The sequence below is a fragment of the Myotis lucifugus genome, unplaced genomic scaffold (genome assembly GCF_000147115.1).
Source record: "Myotis lucifugus unplaced genomic scaffold, Myoluc2.0 scaffold_4, whole genome shotgun sequence".
Taxonomy (NCBI): Eukaryota; Metazoa; Chordata; class Mammalia; order Chiroptera; family Vespertilionidae; genus Myotis; species Myotis lucifugus.
The window spans coordinates 13,378,955-13,397,666 of NW_005871052.1; the positions used below are offsets into that span (position 1 = coordinate 13,378,955).

Genomic DNA, 18,712 nt, shown 5'->3' on the forward strand with positions numbered 1-18,712 from the left:
CAGGGCTACTGCTCCTCATATAGGTGCTGGGTGTTCGCACAGCTGCTGCTCCTCAGATGGGGACGGGCTGCTTGCATGGCTGCTGCTTGCTGGGTGGGAGTGAGCTGCATGTACGGCTGCTGCTCCTCAGATGGGGGTGGGCTGCTCACCCAGCTGCTGCTTGTCGGACAGGTGCAGGCTGCGTGTGGCTGCTGCTCCTCGTACTAGAGCGGGCTGCACAGGGCTGCCGCTTCTCAGATGTGGGCAGTCTGCTTGTGTGGCTGCTACTCCTTGGATGGGGTGAGCTGCTCGTGTGGGTGCTGCTCCTCGGGTGGGAGTGAACTGCTCGTGTGGCTGTTGCTCCTTGGATGGGGGATGGGCTGCTTGCGTGGCTGCTGCTCCTCGGACAGGAGCAAGCTGCATGTGTGGCTTCTGCTTCTTGGATGGGGGCAGGCTGCTCACCCAGCTGCTGCTAGTCAGACTGGTGCAGGCTGCATGTGGCTGCTGCTCCTTGGACCAGTGTGGACTGCACAGGGCTCTCACTACTAGGATGGGGGCGGTCTGCTCCTGTGGTTGCTGCTCCTCGGACTGGGGCAGGCTGCTCGCGAAGCTGCTGTTCCTTGTATGGGTGTGAGCTTCTCACACAGCTGCTGCTCCTCGGATAGGGGCAGGCTGCTCGTGCGGCTGCTGCTCCTCAGAGGGGGGCAGGTTGATCGCACAGCTGCTGCTCCTCGGACGGGGGCGGGCTGTGTGGGGCTGCCGCTCCTCAATCGTGGGCAGGCTGCTTGTGCAGCTGCTGCTCCTCAGACAGGTAGGCTGCTCGCATGGTGGCTGTTCCTCAGACTGGGGGGCGGGCCACTCACACAGCTGCTGCTCCTTGGACAGGGGCAGGCCATGTGAGGCTTCTGCTGTTAGTCCTGGGGCAGGCTGCTTTCAGGGCTGCTGCTCCTTGGGCAGGAGTGGGTTGCTCATGTGTCTGCTGCTCGTGTGGTTGCAGTGCCCTGGCCTAAGGCATTGGGCCGGTCAGAGCGGAGCACGCTTCAGAACTCACAGGAGCCTGCACCCAAGGTGGCTGGAGACTCGTTGACCGTGGGACCACAGCCGAGGTAGCAGGTCCCTGGCAGGGGTGGCTGTGGAGTCCCAGGTGTTATCTGAGGCCACCCTGGGTGGAGGTGAGGCTGGGCTCCCATTACAGCAGCTCTCCTCTTCAAAAGGCTAGGCCAGTGGTCGGCAAACTGTGGCTCGCAAGCGACATGTGGCTTAGGCCTGCTCCTGGGTGGCAGAGGGCAGGCCCAGTCCCTAGGTGCAGCCCCTGGTCGGTCTCAGAGCAGGGCCGATTGGGGAGTTGGGGCGCCGCCCCCTGTCATGCACAGAGCAGGGCGGATTGGGAGGTTGCGATGCCACCCTCAGTCACGCTCAGGGTGGGGCCAATTGGGGGGTTGGGGCACCGTCCCCTGTCACACTCAAGGCAGGGTGGATGGCGACATTGTGGCGCCACCCCCTGTCACGCACAGAGCAGGGCCAATCAGGGGGTTGGGGCACTGCCCCCTGTCACGCACAGAGCAGGGCCCATCAGGGGGGTTGGGGCTCTGTACCCAGTCATGCACAGAGCAGGGCCCATCAGGGGGTTGGGGAGCTCCCCCCTGTCACGCACAGAGTAGGGCCGATAGGGGAGTTAGGGCACCGCCCCCCTGTCACACACAGAGCAGGGTGGATCAGGGGGTTGGGGCGCCGCCCTCTTATCACCCACAGAGCAGGGCGATCAGGGGGTTGGGGCGCCGCCACTGTCACACTCGGCAGGGCTGATGGGGAGGTTATGTCTCTACCCCGTCACACACAGAGCAGGGCCCGTGGGGGGGGGGGGTTGGGGCGCCGCCCTCTATCACCCACAGAGCAGGGCCGATCAAGGGGTTTGGGTGCCGCCACTGTCACACTGAGGGCAGGGCCGATGGGGAGTTATGGCTCTACCCTGTCACACACAGAGCAGGGCCTGTTGAGGTGGGGGTTGGGGCGCCGCACCGTCACACACAGAGCAGGGCCGATCAGGGGGTTGGGATGCCGCACCCTGTCACACACAGAGCCGCAGGGCAATCAGGTGGTTTGGGCGCTGCCCCCTGTCACGCTGATCTGGTGCCAGGAGGCCTCAGGGCTCCGCTGATCCCGGTGCTGGGAGGCATATTACCCTTTTACTATATAGGATAGAGGCCTGGGGGCCGGCTGGTTTGCCCTGAAGGGTGTCCTGGATCAGGGTGGGGGTCCCCACTGGGGTGCTTGGCCAGTCTGGGTGAGGGGCTGAGGGCTGCTTTCAGGCTGGCGGTTGTTGACTGAAGCTCCCAACTGCTCCTTTTTTTCTTTCTTTTTTTTTTATTCTGGGCCAGCTTTAGCTCTGGCTCTAGCTCTGAGGCTTTGGTTTGTTTGCGTTCTATAATCGAAACAATGTATAACTCCAGCTCTGAGATCCCGGCCGGCTGAAAGCTGGTTTCTGGGGTTTTGTTTAGCTTCTATATTTGTTAGAATGTTTCAAACTGCCAGCTCAGAGGCCGGTAAGTCAGGCAGGGAACGTTGGAGTCTGCAGTCACTGGAGCAAGCAAGCCTCATGTTTGCTTCCAGCTGCCTGGCTGCCGGCTGCCATCTTGGCTGACAGTTAATTTGCATAAGGATATGCTGATTAGCCAATGGGAAGGGTAGCGGTCGTACGCTAATTACCATGTTTCTCTTTTATTAGTGTAGATGGCCTTTATTATGTTCAGGTGCTTTCCTTCTATTCCTATTTTATTGAGTGTTTTAATTATAAATGGACACTTTATCTTATGAAATGCTTTTTCTGCATCTATTGATAAGAGCATATGAATTTTATCTTTTCTTTTGTTAATGTGGTGTATTACATTGATAAATTTGCATATGTTGAACCATCGTTGTGCCCCTAGAATGCACCCCACTTGGTCATGAAGTATTATTATTTTTGATGTACTGTTGTGTTTCATTTGCTAGTATTTTGTTTAGGATTTTTGTATCTGTATTCATCAGAGATATTGGTCTGTAGATTTCTCTTATTGTTTGTTATCTTTCCCAGGTTTTGGTATCAGGGTTATATTGGCCTTATCGAATCTGTTAGGAAGAGTTTGAGAAGGGTAGGTTTTATTATTATTATTTTTATTTATTTATTTTTTTTATTGCTTAAAGTATTACAAAAGGTATTACATATGTGTCCTTTTTTTCCCCCCGCCCTTGACAATCCCCTGGCCTCATAGGTTTTAAATCTTCTTTGTATATTTGGTAGAATTCACGGGTGAAACCATCTGGTCCTGGACTTTTGTTTTTTGAGAGTTTTATTTTATTTATTTATTTTTATTGCTTTCAGAGAGATTGGGAGAAGAAGAGAGAGATAGAAAAAACAATGATGAGAGGGGATCATTGATTGGCTGCCTCCTGCACGTTGGAGCAAGCCCTCAACCCAGGCATGTGCCATTGACCAGAACCGAACCTGGGGCCCTTCGGTCTGCAGGCTGACACTCTATCCACTGAGCCAAACTGGCTAGGGCTGGGAGTTTTTTTTTTATAGTAGTTTAAATGTCCTCACTGCTGATCAGTCTATTTCGATTTTCCAATTATTCATGATTTATTCTAGGAAGGAGATATATTTCTAGGAACTTACCCATTTCTTCTAGTTTATTGAATTTGATGGCATATAGTCTTTCATAATATTCTAGTATGATCCTTTGTATATCTATGATGTCTGTGGTGACTTCTCTCTCATTTCTGATTTTGTTCATATGGGTCTTTTCCCTTCTTTCCTTACTGAGTCTAGCCAGGAATTTGCCAATTTTGTTAATCTTTTTTAAAAAATCAGCTCTTATTTTAGTAATTTTTGTTGTTATTGTCATTAATCCTCATCCAAGAATATTTTTCCATTGATTTTTAGAGAGTGGAAGGGATGGAGGGAGACAGAGAGAGAAACATTGATGTGAGGGAGACACATCAATTGGTTGCCTCTCACCTGAGCCCAGACTAGGGCTGGGGATCCATCCTTCAACTGAGGTACATGCCCTTGATTGGAATCAAACCCAGGACCCTTCAGTCCACAAGCCAATGCTCTATCCACTGAGCCAAACCAGTTATGGCTATTAATTTTTTGTATAGTCCTTTTCCCCCTCAATTTCTTTCAATTCAGTTCTAATTTTTGTTATTTACTTTCTTCTGCTGACTTTGGATTTCTTTTGTTCTTCTTTATGTAGTTCTTTAAGATGTGTTTAGGTTGTTTACTTAGGATTTCTCTTATTTCTTGAGTAGGCCTGTAATGAAATAAACATCCCAGAAGTTTTGCTGGTTCACTGTTACTTGTCTCTATATATCTTTTGATCTCATCTTTAATTTCTTCTTTGACAGCTGTTTTTTAGTATGTTCTTTAATCTCCATTTATTTGTGGATTTCTCTACTTCTTTTTTGCAGTTGATTTCTAATTTCAAGGCATCGTTGTCGGAGAATAAGCTTGGTATAATTTCAGTCTTCTTGAATTTGTTGATGCTAGTTTTGTGACCCAACATATAGTATATCCTTGAGAATGTTCTATGTGAATTGGAGAATGTATAATCTGATGTTCTTAGATGAAAAGTTTTGTAAATGTCAATTGTTTCCATTTGGTCTAGCAGAAGAGCCACACTCAAGGGGCCAAAGAGCCGCATGTGGCTCACGAGCTGCAGTTTGCTGACCACTGGTCTAGTGTTTTATTTAAGGCCGATATTTCTTTGTTGATTTTTGTTTGGTTGATCTGTCTAGAGCTGTCAATGGAGTATTAAGGTCCCCAATCATGATTGTGTTTTTATCTGTTTCTCCCTTTAGTTCTGTGAGTAGTTGCTTTATATATTTTGCTGCTCCCTGATTGGGTGCATATATATTAACAAGTGTTATGTTTTCTTGATGTAGTGTCCCTTTTATCATTCTAAAGTTTCCATCTTTGTGTCTTGTTATCTTTAAATCTATTTTGTCTCCAGGCAGAGCCACAAACTACCAACTGCAGGGCTGTGTCTGTGTGCTATCTGAGCTTTCCTCCCTTCTCATCTCCCTTTTTATTCTCGATTGTCCACCTTTAGATGTTTCAAAGCACAGGTCTCTCAGGCATGCCTCTGTGTTGAGCAGGGAATTCTTTGTTGAATTATAGTTGGTTAACTTTTAATTTCATATCACCAAGAATTTTTGATTACTCTAGCTTTGTAATGCATTCTGAAATAGGGAAGTGTGAGCCCTGCAAGTTTCTTTTTTTTCAAAATGTTTTTGTCTATTCTGTGTAACTTAAATTTCCATATGAAATTTAAGATCAGCAAATCAGTTTCTGCAAAAAAGCCAGCTAGAATTTTGATGGGAATTGTATTGAATCTATAGTTCAATTTAGGGAGTATTGCCATCTTAAGAATATTAAGTCTTCTGATTTGTGGACATGGAATGTATTACCGTTTAGTTAGGTCTTATTTAATTTATTTAAAAAAAATTTTTGTAGTTTTTGGTGTACAAGCCTTGCAGTTCTTTCGTTAAATTTATTCCCAATTATTTCATTTTTGATGCTAATTTAAATAAAATTATGTTCTTAATTTTATTTTTTGTTTACTCATTGTTAATGGATAGACATACAATAAATAGATTTTTATATATTGTGCCCTGTAATCTGACTGAACTTGTTTATTAGAGTTTTTATAGGTTTCTGAGGATATTTTATAATACAAGAACATGTCATTTGAAAATAGGGATAATTTTATTTAGGAATTGTGCTTATGAATGAATTTAACAGAAGTGTAAGACTAGTACACTGAAAATTATAAAAGAAAGAAATTAGGGGTAAACTAGTACAGTGTCCTCATTTTATAGATGAGGAAACTGAAGCCATAATGTTTAGGGATGTACATAATAAATATCAGAGTAACTCTTCTGTCTCCAAGATGAAATTGTACTAAACTGCCTTTCATAGCAGATGTTCAAAGCATTTCAAACTATGAGTTATTGTGAGCCTATTTTAGGACAAAAGACTGCTATTTAAAATAAAAAAAATTCTCTAATACAAGACCATTCAAGCCCAGGAATCATCTACTAGACTTGGCATTATATCATAATATAATAACATACTATTGTACATCAGTTTTGGCATTTCCAAAAAAAGTAAACGACTCCTAGTCATACAGTGTCAATTCCGTGTACCTAAGATTCTTGCCACTTATTTCTCTGTATTTTGAGCTGGTTATTATGTTTAACTAGACTAACTAGTGTTGCTAAAAATATTAGAAAACAAATTAAGACTTATAAGTAATAGTTAAAATATGTTAAAATTGACTTGTAGACATATAGCCTTGTTATTTCATTTTAACCAATTATTGACAATTTTTACTTTCCCAGGCAATTGCTCAAGATGATTTTCAAAGAGCATCTACTTGTGTAATGCGCTGCAAAGATATGTTAATGAGGCTCCCTAAAATGGTGAGTGAAATTTATGCATTTATTCTTGAAGAGTTTGAAAATATGTTATATCAAGTTTTAGGAAGTATTATTGCTACTTTATGTAACCCTTTAGAGATTATATTGAAATCAGTTCCAGTTAGCTGATTTATTAAATATTTTGCTTCCTTTGTTGTATACTAAAAAGGGTGTTTAAAAAAGCAATATGGATTATTTCTTAAAATTTCTTTGCTTTCCTTTTTGTTGTCAAACCATTTTGATAATAGTTCTTTCTTCCATATTTCATGCTATGTGATAAAAGAAAGAAAAAATGATTTTATTTCCCTGCTGGCAAGGTTGACAGCAATTAATCATATCGCTGCTATACTATTTTTCTATATTGGGATTTGGAGGTGTGAGAAATTTGATAGAATAAATAAAGCCTGCTTCCCAGACTGGATCTCGTAAAATTTCCAGAGTTGATAAGATTTTATTTTTCTACTTCATCTCACTCTTTCATTCTTTATCTCCTATTTCAGTACCTATGCCTATTTCAGGGTTTACTATCACAGAGGTAATGGATAGCAAAGATATATTTGGATGTTAGGGAGAATGTTTCCAGGGCTCCATAAATTGTACTTACTTGTGAGATTGATCTTACTTTACCCCAAATTCTTTATGATGTATAATTCAGTAAATATTTATATATTGCTAATTATATGCTATATATTCTTCTCAGCTTTAAAAATTTAAAAATAATTTAGAGAGAGAGAGGAAGGGCGAGGGAGAGAGAGAAACATTGATGTGAAATCAAAACATTGATTGGCTGCCTCCTGCATGCCCCCAACCTAGGATTGATCCCGCAACCCGGGCATGTGCCCTGATGGGGAATTGAACTGGCAACCTTTCAGTGCACTGAACAATGCCCAACCAACTAAGCTACATGGGCCAGGCAAAGCAATTAACATAATAATTCAAAGAACTGCTGTATACCCTTTGCCCAGAGACACCATTCAAGTTTCTCAATACTGTCCTTTATACAAAACTAGAGGCCTGGTGCACAAAATTCATGCACAGGTAGGGTCCCTAGGCCTGGCCAGTGATCAGGGCCGATTGAGGCCTTCCGGCTGCTGGCCAGGGCCTTCCTTCCCCGGCTGCCGGCTGCCGGCTAGGGCCTTCGTTCATTCAGCACCTCCTCCTAGTGGTCAGTGCACGTCATAGCGAGCAATCGAACTCCTGGTATCCTGGTCGAACTCCCAAGGGGACACTTTGCATATTAGCCTTTTATATATATACTAGAGGCCCATTGCAGGAAGATTCCTGCAAGAATAGGGCTTCCTGAGACTGGAGCAAAGCAGAGAAGGGAGCGAAGCCCACCGAGGCGGGCTTCACTCCCTTCTCCGCTGCCTCACTCCCTCCCATCTCCGCCTCATCACTCCCTCCCTTCTCCGCCTCATTGCTCCCTCCCTTCTCTGCCGCCTTGCTTTCTCCCATGTCCGCCGCCTTGCTCCCTCCCTTCTCCGCCGCCTTGCTTCCTCCCATGTCCACCGCTTTGCTCCCTCCCGTCTCTGCCACTTAGCTCCTTCCCATCTCTGCTGCCTCGGCTCTGTTCCCTTCTCCGCTGCCTCACTCCCTTCTGCTGGCTTCCTTCTATGCTGTCTTCAGTCTTCGCTCCGGCACCTGTATATGCAAATTAACTGCCATCTTTGTTGGGTTAATTTGCATACTCTTCTGATTGGCTAGTGGGCGTAGTGAAGGTATGGTCAATTAGCATCTTTGTCTTTTATTAGTGCAGACTAGAGGTCCGGTGCACGAAATTCATGCACTCAGTGGAGGGAGGGGTCCCTCAGCCTGGATTGCAAGAGGGTGCAGGCCAGACCAAGGAACCCCATTGGTGCATGATTGAGGCCAAGGAGGGACACGGGAGGTTAGCCAGCCGGGGAGGGACTGCAGGAGGGCTCCAGGGAGTGTCCGGCCCATCTCGCTCAGTCCCGATCAGCCAGAATCCAGTAGTAATCTAACCTACCAGTTGGAGCATCTGCCCCCTGGTGGTCAGTGCACATCGTAGTGACTGGTCAACCAGTTGACTGTCTGCTCCCAGTGGTCAGTGCACATCATAGCAAGCGGTTGAGCAACCTTAGCATATCATTAGCATATTATGCTTTGATAGGTTGAATGGCTGACTGGATGACCGGACACTTAGCATAGTAGGCTTTTATTATATAGGACTAGTAGATGGGTTCAATCTAGAATTGCACCTGATCTCTAGTCTCTTTCGATCTGGAAAACTTCCTCACTCTTGCCTTGTCTTTCATAACCTTGGAAGTTTTGAAGTTTACAGACCAAATATTTTGTAGAACATTACTTAATTACTTTTTAGCTCTTAAAATTTTTATTAGTGAAGTATAAATGGCCGTATAACATTATGTTAGTTTGAGGTGTATGATGTTCTGTTTTGATACATTTATATATTGCCTTTAAAAAATATTTTTTTATTGATCTCAGAGAGGAAGGGAGAGGGAGAGAAACATCAATGTTGAGAGAAAAATCATCAATTGGATGCCTCCTGCACACGCCCCCCACTGGGGATCGAGGCCACAACCGGGCATGTGCCGTTGACCAGAATCGAACCTGGGACCCTTCAACACCCAGGCCAATGCTCTAGCCACTGAGCCAAACTGGCTAGGCGTGTGTGAGCTTTTCAAAGCCTTTATTCTCCAAAGTAACGCTCTGCAGCTTCTCTTCCCAGGCTTTCAACATGTATATTGTTTGCTTCAACCATCATCTTTTGCCCTATATAGCAGGAGCTTATTCCTTTGTGTTTTAGTGTTTTCAAGAAAAACCCCAAGTTTAGCCATTTTGCCACCTTGTAAGTGTTCTAAAATAGGAGAAATAAAGTCAGGCACTTTGCATTTGTCCTTCTGGGAACCACTGGACAGGTTAAATCAAACAAATCCAATTCCTTGGAAACAAGGTCCACTCTGTTGCCTTGGGAACCAGGTACCCACAGCATGGACACAAGCTTCCATTTTCAAAACTGCCACTGTGTCAGAGATTGGGGTGGGGCAAAGGCAAAGTTAAAATGCCAAACAACTCTCCTACCATATTTAAGTCACATTTTCCTTGGTTCAGCATTCACTTTGTTGCTCTAAACTATTGACCATTTTGTAGATTTCCAACAATTTTTTTATAGCTTTTGCTCACTTTTGTCAGTGATTCTTTGGAAGGCCGGGCTCTTTGAGTTCCCTAATGTGCCATTTTCTCTGATGTCACTCAATACTTTGATACTCTAATTTTTGTATGAAAACCGATTTTTCTCTCTGAAAATTTATATAAGTACTATAGGCCCGGTGCACGAAATTTGTGCACTGGGTGGGGGGGGCGGGGGGTCCCTCAGCCCAGCCTGCGCCCTCTCGCAGTCCAGGAGCCCTCGGGGGACATCTTCAGTGCTGCCATGGAGGTGGGAGAGGCTCCCGCCACCACTGCTTCGCTTGCCAGCTGTGAGCCCAGCTTCTGGCTGAGCGGCGCTCCCCCTGTGGGAACGCACTGACCACCAGGGGGGCAGCTCCTGTGTTGAGTGTATGCCCCCTGGTGGTCAGTGCATGTCATAGCGACTGGTTGTTCCACCATTTGGTCAATTTGCATATTAGCCTTTTATTATATAGGATAACCAATACTTATTTATCATTCTTATTGCTTTATATATATTAACACATTGCGTACCGCTCACGAGTTTTCTTGTGTTTCGCGCGCCATCTGTTAAGGACCACTCACGAGTGTTCTCGTTTTTCACGCGCCATCTGTTATGGACCTTAGATGTCAACACACTGTCTTGTCCACTGTGGGGCGAGGTTACAGTGTTTTGGCCAGGTTCAAGCCTTGGACTAATGAAAGGACAGGGTCCTCTCACTGCCACGTGCAAGTACCAGCTGGAGGGCATGGCCCTCCCAGCACAATCATAGCCAACGTCTGTGGTTGTAAGCTTGAACCTATGGTCCGAACACGTAGCCCCACGTGCCTTGTGATAGAGTTTAGGTGCATGTAGTTGAGTAGGGTTGAGACTCACGAGAATGCTGGAAACAACGTGATCACGCCCCTACTTTGCCTCGTGGCATCTGCTATAAAATAAAGACACGGCTGTGGGCGCTGGCGTTGTCTCCTCTTCAGGGAGCAGCGTCCCACCGAGAACCAGCTATTATTCTCTTGTCTGTCTTTCCTTAATCCTTTCACCCCCCCACTCAGAGACACCCTTGGCTGTGCTGGCACAGCACAGTCCACATTGAATGAAGCGATCTCATTGGTGGAAACCGTGCAGGTCAATCTACGAAAAACTATATAATTGCACGAACCCATAAAGCATTGCAGTTACATTGTATTTTGATCATGCGAATAGTCTTCTTCTTCAAGTTCCTGGTGCTTTTAGAAATGTCCTCTCTCAGAAAAAGGAAGGAAACCAATGAAACTGATACACTTCCGGAAGTATTTAACAATAATTTATCAGATATTCCTAGTGAGATCGAAGATGCGGATGACTGTTTTGACGATTCCAGAGATGATTCTACTGATTCTACTGACAGTGAAATTATTAGACCTGTAAGGAAGCACAAGGTGGCGGTGCTTTCAAGTGATTCCGACACTGACGAGCTACTGATAATTGTTGGTCTGAAATTGACACACCACCACGCTTACAAATGTTTGAAGGTCATGCTGGGGTCACTACATTTCCATCTCAGTGTGACTCTGTACCCTCTGTGACCAATCTCTTTTTTGGTGATGAATTGTTGGAGATGTTGTGCAAAGGGCTGTCCAACTATCACGATCAAACCACAATGAAATGCAAAACACCATCTAGAACACTAAAGTGGTTTCCGGTTACACAGAAGGACATCAAGAAATTCCTTGGCCTAATTATTCTGATGGGTCAAACAAGAAAAGGTAGCTTGAAAGACTATTGGTCAACAGATCCTTTGATATGTACCTCTATAGTTCCACAGACAATGAGTCGCCATAGATTTGAGCCAATATGGACATTTTGGCATTTCAATGATAACGCCAAAATGGACAGTTGCTCGGGGAGACTTTTCAAGGTCCAACCTGTGCTGGATTATTTCCTGCATAAATTTCGAACAATATACAAACCAAAGCAACAGTTGTCTTTGGACGAGGGAATGATTCCATGGAGAGGACGTTTCACATTTCGCACATACAACCCAGTGAAAATAACAAAATATGGTTTACTTGTTCGGATGGTGTGCGAGAGTGACACCGGCTATATCTGCAGTATGGAGATATACACTGCTGAAGGAAGGAAACTGCAAGAAACTGTTCTTTTGGTCCTTGGACCTTATCTTGGCATATGGCACCATATTTACCAGGATAATTATTACAATGCTACATCTACTGCTGAATTGCTGCTACAGAACAAAACTAGAGTCTGTGGGACTATTAGGGAGAGTAGAGGTTTACTGCCAAATTTGGAAATGAAAACATCAAGAATGAAGAAAGGTGACATAATATTTTCCAGAAAAGGCGATATTCTTCTCCTAGCATGGAAAGACAAGCAGGTTGTCCGAATGATATCAATGATCCATGACACTTCTGTCTCGACAACAGGAAAAAAAAATAGAAAAACGGGAGAGAATATTGTAAAACCTACCTGCATCAAGGAATACAATGCCCACATGAAAGGCGTTGACCGTGCAGATCAATTCCTTTTGTGTTGTTCCATTCTAAGGAAAATGATGAAATGGACAAAAAAAGTAGTGCTGTACCTTATAAACTGTGGACTTTTCAATTCATTTAGAGTGTACAACGTCCTCAATCCACAAGCAAAAATGAAGTATAAACAGTTTCTGCTATCGGTGGTGAGAGACTGGATAACGGATGACAATAATGAAGGCTCTCCGGAACCAGAGACAAATCTGTCCAGCCCTTCCCCTGGGGGTGCAAGGAGAGCACCTCGTAAAGATCCACCCAAAAGGTTGTCAGGTGATATGAAGCAGCATGAACCTATGTGTATTCCAGCGAGTGGAAAGAAAAAATTTCCTACGAGAGCCTGCAGAGTTTGTGCCGCCCATGGAAAAAGGAGCGAATCTAGATACTTATGTAAATTTTGTTTGGTCCCTCTTCATAGAGGAAAATGTTTTACACAGTACCATATGTTAAAAAAGTACTAGGAACTTTAATTGTTTAATTGTTTTTGTAAATAAAAATGTTATAATTATTGAAAAACAACACCTAAAGTGCATTATGATCTGTAGTTATGATGATTTAAATAACGTGCAGTTTGCCCAAAAACGTCCGGTCCCTGGCGTATGTTTTAGAGATTTCTATGCGGTACGCAATGTGTTAACTAGAGGCCCGTTGCACAGAGATTCTTGCAATAAGCCTTCCCTTCCCCTGGCTGCTGTTTTCCTCCGGAACCTGGGACCCAGGCCTTCACTCCGGACAAAGCCTTCAGTCTTTGCTCCGCCGCTTCGCTCCTATGTATGCAAATTAACCACCATCTTTGTTGGGATAATTTGCATACTCTCCTGATTGGCTGGTGAGTGTAGCGGAGGGATGGTTAATTTACATGTTTGTCTATTATTAGGTAAGATTTGTTTAATCTTCACAATAACCTTTGAAGTGAGTTTTATTGTTATCCCCATTTTAGATAAGGACTGAAGCAAAAAGGGGTTTAGCAGCTTGCCCAAAAATATGTAGTAAGTGATGAAAACTAGATTCAAACCTAGACATTGTGGCTCCACAGTTCCTGTACTTAACTACTATACTGTTTTTTCTCTTATCTGCAATAATTTAAAATTTTATGATGATATGTCTTGGTGTGGATCTTTTTGCATTCATTGTGCTGGGCACATGGAAATCCATTTCAATCTGTAATTCTGTTGTTACTAACTCATTTTGTTGATGATTTACTCTTCTCTGTTTTCTCTTTCTAGAGCTTCTACTTTTCAGATACTAGATTTCATGTATTATTTTCTAATCTTTTTGTCTTTTTCCTATTTTCCATCTCATTTTTATATTATATTACTATTTGGGTGATTTTCTCAATTTTATTTTCCAACCCTTTTCATGATTTTTCATTTTGATGCCATGCTTTTAATTCCTAGGGTCTCTTTTTATTTTTCTGAATATGTCTTTTTTTATTGTTTAAAGTATTACATATGTCTCCTTTTTCCTCAGTTGACTCTCCCCCAGCCACTTCCACCCCCAGGACAAACCCCCACCGCCTCAGTGTCTGTGTCCATTGGTTATGCTAATATAAATGCATACAAGTCCTTTGGTTGATCTCTACCCCCCTCTCCCCTGCCTTCTCTTTGAGGTTGGATGGTCTGTTCAGACCTTGTCTCTGGATCTATTTTTATCAGTTTATGTTGTTCATTATATCCCACATATGAGTGAGATCATGTGATATTTACCTTTCTCTGACTGGCTTATTTTGCTTAGCATAATGCTCTCCATTTCCATCAATGCTGTTGCAAATGATAAAAGTTCCTTCTTTTTATATAAGTGTAGTATTCCATTGAGTAGATGTATCACAGTTTTTTAATCCACTCATCTACTGATGGACACTTAGGTTATTTCCAAATATTAGCTATTGTAAATTGTGCTGCTATGAACATAGGGGTGTATATATCCTTTCTGATTGGTGTTTCTGGTTTCTTGGGATATATTGCTAGAAGTGGGATTACTGGATCAAATGGGAGTTCCATTTTTACTTTTTGAGGAAACTCCATACTATTCTCCACAGTGGATACACCAATCTGCATTCCCACAAGCAGTGCATGAGGGTTCCTTTTACTCCACATCCTCTCCAGCACTTGTCCTTTGTTGATTTGTTGATGATAGCCATTCTGACAGGTGTGGGATGGTACTTCATTGTTGTTTTGATTTGCATCTCTTTGATGACTAGTGACTTAGAGCATGTTTTCATGTGTTTCTCAGTCTCTTATATGTCCTCTTTCAAAAAGTGTCTATTTCGGTCCTTTGCCCATTTTTTAAATTGGATTGCTTATCTTCCTTTTGTTAAGTTGTATGAGTTCCCTGTAAATTTTGGAGATCAGAGATAACATTGGCAATTATGTTCTCCCAAGCAGTGGGCTCTCTTATTGTTTTGTTGGTAGTTTCTTTTGCTGTGCAGAGCTTTTTATTTTGATGTAGTCCTAGTTGTTTATTTTCTCCTTAGTTTCCATTGTCCTAGGAGCTGTTTGGTAAAGATACTGCTACGACATATGTCTGATATTTTTGCTGCTTATGGAGTTTTCTAAGATTTTTATGGTTTCCTGTCTTATATTTAAGTCCTTTAACCATTTTGGATTTATTTTTGTGTATGGTGTAAGTTGGTGATGTAGTTTCATTTTTTGCATGTATATGATCAATTTTCCCAGTACCATTTTTTTGAAGAGACTGTCTTGACTCCATTGTATGCTCTTTCCTCCTTTGTCAAATATTAATTGAGAATAAAGGCTTGGGTCGATTTCTGGGTTCTCTGATCTGTTCTATTGGTCTGTATGTCTGTTCTTGTGCCAGGACCAGGCAGTTTTGAGAATAGTAGCTTTGTAATATAGCTTGATATCTGGTATTGTGATCCCTCCAACTTCATTCTTTCTCAGGATTGCTGTGACCTTTGGTTTTTTTTTGTTAAATTCCATATGAATTTTTGGAGAGTTTGTTCTAGTTCTGTGAAATATGCCATTGGTATATTAATGGGGGTTTATTGGATCTATAGATTGCTTTGGGTAGTATGGACATTTTAATGATGTCAATGCTACCAATCCGTGAACACAGTATGTTCTTCCATTTTTTATGTCTTCCTCTATCTCTTTTTTCAATGTCCTGTAGTTTTCAGAGTACAGCTCTTTTATCTCATTAGTTAAGTTTGTTCCTAGGTAACTTAATTTTTTTGTTGCAATGGTAAATGGGATTTTTTTCTTTGTTTTGCTTTCTGTGAGTTCATTATTGGTGTATAAAAAGCCATAGATTTCTAGGTATTAATTTTGTATCCTGCTACATTGCCAAATTCATTTATTAAGTCTAGTAGTTTTTGATAGTGTTGTTGGGGTTTTTTATGGATAATATCATGTTGTCTGTAAATGACAGTTTTCTTCTTTTCCAATATGGATGCCTTTTATTTCTTCTTCTTGTCTGATCACTATGGCTAGCACTTCCAGTACTATGTTGAAAGTAGTGGTGAAATTGGGCATTCATGTCTTGTTCCTGTTCTTAGGAGAAAAGGTTTTAATTTTTGCCCATTGAGTATAATTTTGGCTGTACAGTTATATAAGGCTTTTATTATGCTGAGGTATGATCACTCTATTCCCACTTTGCCGAGAGTTTTTATCAAGAAAGGGTGTTGGATTTTGTCAAATGCTTTTTCTGCATCAATTGATATGATTATGTGATTTTTGTCTCTCAATTTGTTATGTAATGTATCACATTTATTGATTTGTGGATATTGTACCGTCCTTGCATCCTCGGAATAAATCCCACTTGGTCATGGTGTACGATCTTTCTAATGTATGGCTGAATCTGATATGCTAGAATTTTGTTGAGGATTTTAGATCTGTGTTTATCAAGGATATTGGCCTGTAGTTCTCCTCATTTGTGGTGTCTTTATCTGGTTTTGGGATTAGGGTAATGCTGGCTTCATAGAAAGAGCTTTGAAGTGTGCCTTCCTCTTGAGTTTTTGGAATAGTCTGAGGAAGATAGGTTTTAGTTCTTTGAATGTTTGTAAGAATTTCCCTGTAAAGCCATCCAGACTAGGGCTTTTGTTTTCTGGAAGATTTTTGATTACTGATTCAGTTTCTTTGGGAGTTATTGGCCTATTCAGGTTTTTTGATTCTTCCTGATTGAGTTTTGGAAGCTTGTCTTTTTCTAAAAATATGTCCATATCGTCTCGTTTATCCAGTTTGTTGGAATAGAGTTGTTCATAGTATTTTTTCATAATCCTTTGTATTTCTGTGGAGTCGATTGTTATTTCACTGCTTTCATTTCTGATTTTGTGTATTTGGGTCCTCTCTCTTTGCTTCTTGGTGAGCCTGGCTAGAGGTTCATCAATCTTGTTTATCCTTTCAAAGAACCAGCTCTTGGTTTTATTGATCTTTTGTATATATATTTTTAACTCTATGTTGTTAATTTCTGCTCTGATCTTTATTATTTCCTTCCTTCTGCCTACTCTGGGCTTTTCTTGTTGCTCTCTTTCTAATTCTTTAAGTTGTAGGGTTAGATAAGTTATTACTTTTTTTTTTGTGGTAGTCCTGTAGAGCTATGAACTTCCCTCTCAGGACTGCTTTCACTGTGTCTCATAGATTGTTCATTGTGATTTCATTGTCATTTGTTTCCAGGATGCTTTTTATTTCTTCTTTGATCTGTTGGTAACCCAACATTCTTTAATAGCATGCGATTCAGCCACCAAATGTTTGATTTTTTTCAGTGTTTTTATTGTAGTTGATTTCTCATTTTATGCCATTGTGATCTGAGAAGATTCGTAATATGATTTCTATCTTCTTGAATTTGAAGAGATGTTGCCTGTGTCCCAATATGTGGTCTATCTTTGAAAATGTCCGGTGTGCACTGGAGAGGAATGTATATTCTGTAGCTTTGGGTGAAATGTTCTGAAGATGTCAATTAATTCCATCTGATTTTGTGAGTCATTTAGGATTGATGTTTCTTTGCTGATTTTTTTTGTTTAGAGGATTTATTCAGTGGTGCCAGTGGGGTATTAAAGTCCCCTACCATGACTGTATTGCTGTCAATCTCTCCCTTGATAACTTCCAGAAGTTTTTTATGTATTTGGGTGCTCCGGTATTGAGTGCATATATGTTTACCAGAGTTATATCCTCTTTTTGAATTGCTCCCTGTAGTGTTATGAAGTGGCGCTCCTTATCTCTTGTTATGGCCTTCACTTTGAGGTCTATTTTGTCAGATTGCTACCACGGTTTTTTTGGTTTTGTTTTTTTCATTCCATTTGCCTGAAAAATTTTTCCATCTCTTCACTATAAATCTTTGTTAGTCCTTTGTTCTAAAGTGGGTCTCTTGTACACAGAAGATATATGGGTCATGTTTTCTTATCCATTCAGCTACCCTATGTCTTTTGATTAGAGTATTTAATCCATTTATGTTTAAGGTGATTATTGATAGGTACTTGTTTGTTGCAATTTTTTTTTCTTTATGCCTGTGCTCCATCTTCCCTTGCTATTTCTTCTTTTTACTACAGTCCCTTTACCATTTCTTGCATTGCTGGCTTGGTGGAAATAAACTCCCTTATCCATTATTTGTCTGTGAAGCTCCTTATTTCACCTTCCATTTTTTTTTAGATCATCTGAATCTTTTTTTATATCATTTTTAAAAATCTTTAATTTCTTTATTGGTTAAGGTATTACAAATGTGTCCTCATCCCCCCATTAACCCCCTCCCCCCACTTATGCTCTCATCCCCCTGTTGTCTGTGTCCATTGATTTGGCTTATATGTATGCATACAAGTCCTTTGGATGATCTCCCCCCGCTTACCCCCACCTTCGCCTACTTTCCCTCTGGGGATTGACAGTCTGATCGCTGCTTCTCTGTCTCTGGATCTGTCCCTGTTCATCAGTCTATGTTGTTCTCTATATTCCACAAATGAGTGAGATCATGTGGTATTTATCCTTCTCTGACTGGCTTATTTCACTTAGCATAATGCTCTCCAGTTCCATCCATGCTGTTGCAAATGGGAAGAATTCCTTCTTTTTTTACCGCAGTGTAGTATTCCATTGTGTAGATGTACCACAGGTTTTTAATCCACTCATGTGTTGATGGGCACTTAGGCTGTTTCCAAATCTTAGCTATGGTGAATTGTGCTGCTATGAACATAGGGCTGCATATACCTTTCTGATTGGTGTTTCTAGCTTCTTGGGATATATTCCTAAAAGTGGGATCACTGGGTCAAATGCGAGTTCCATTTTTAGTTTTTTTAAAAAAAATATATTTTATTGACTTTTTACAGAGAGAAAGGGAGAGGGACAGAGAGTTAGAAACATCGATGGGCGAGAAACATCGATCAGCTGCCTCCTGCAAACTCTCCACTGGGGATGTGCCTGCAACCAAGGTACATGCCCTTGACCGGAATCGAACCTGGGACCCTTGGGTCTGCAGGCCGACGCTCTATCCACTGAGCCAAACCGGTCAGGGCCATGAACACAGTATGTTCTTCCATCTGTTTATGTCTTCCTCTATCTCTTTTTTCAGTGTTCTGTAGTTTTTCGCATATAGGTCTTTTACCTCCTTAGTTAAGTTTATTCCTAGGTATCTTAATTTTTTTGTTGCGATGGTAAAT

General features: G+C 42.1%; 1 protein-coding gene across 1 annotated transcript in view; it reads left to right on the forward strand.

Moving 5' to 3' along the window:
- TEX11 (testis expressed 11) overlaps window positions 1–18,712 on the forward strand; it is a 404,641-nt gene that overhangs the window by 61,453 nt on the left and 324,476 nt on the right. The window contains 1 exon segment of the mRNA XM_023765080.1: window positions 6,361–6,441. Within this exon segment, the coding sequence (XP_023620848.1) occupies window positions 6,361–6,441 (81 nt within the window).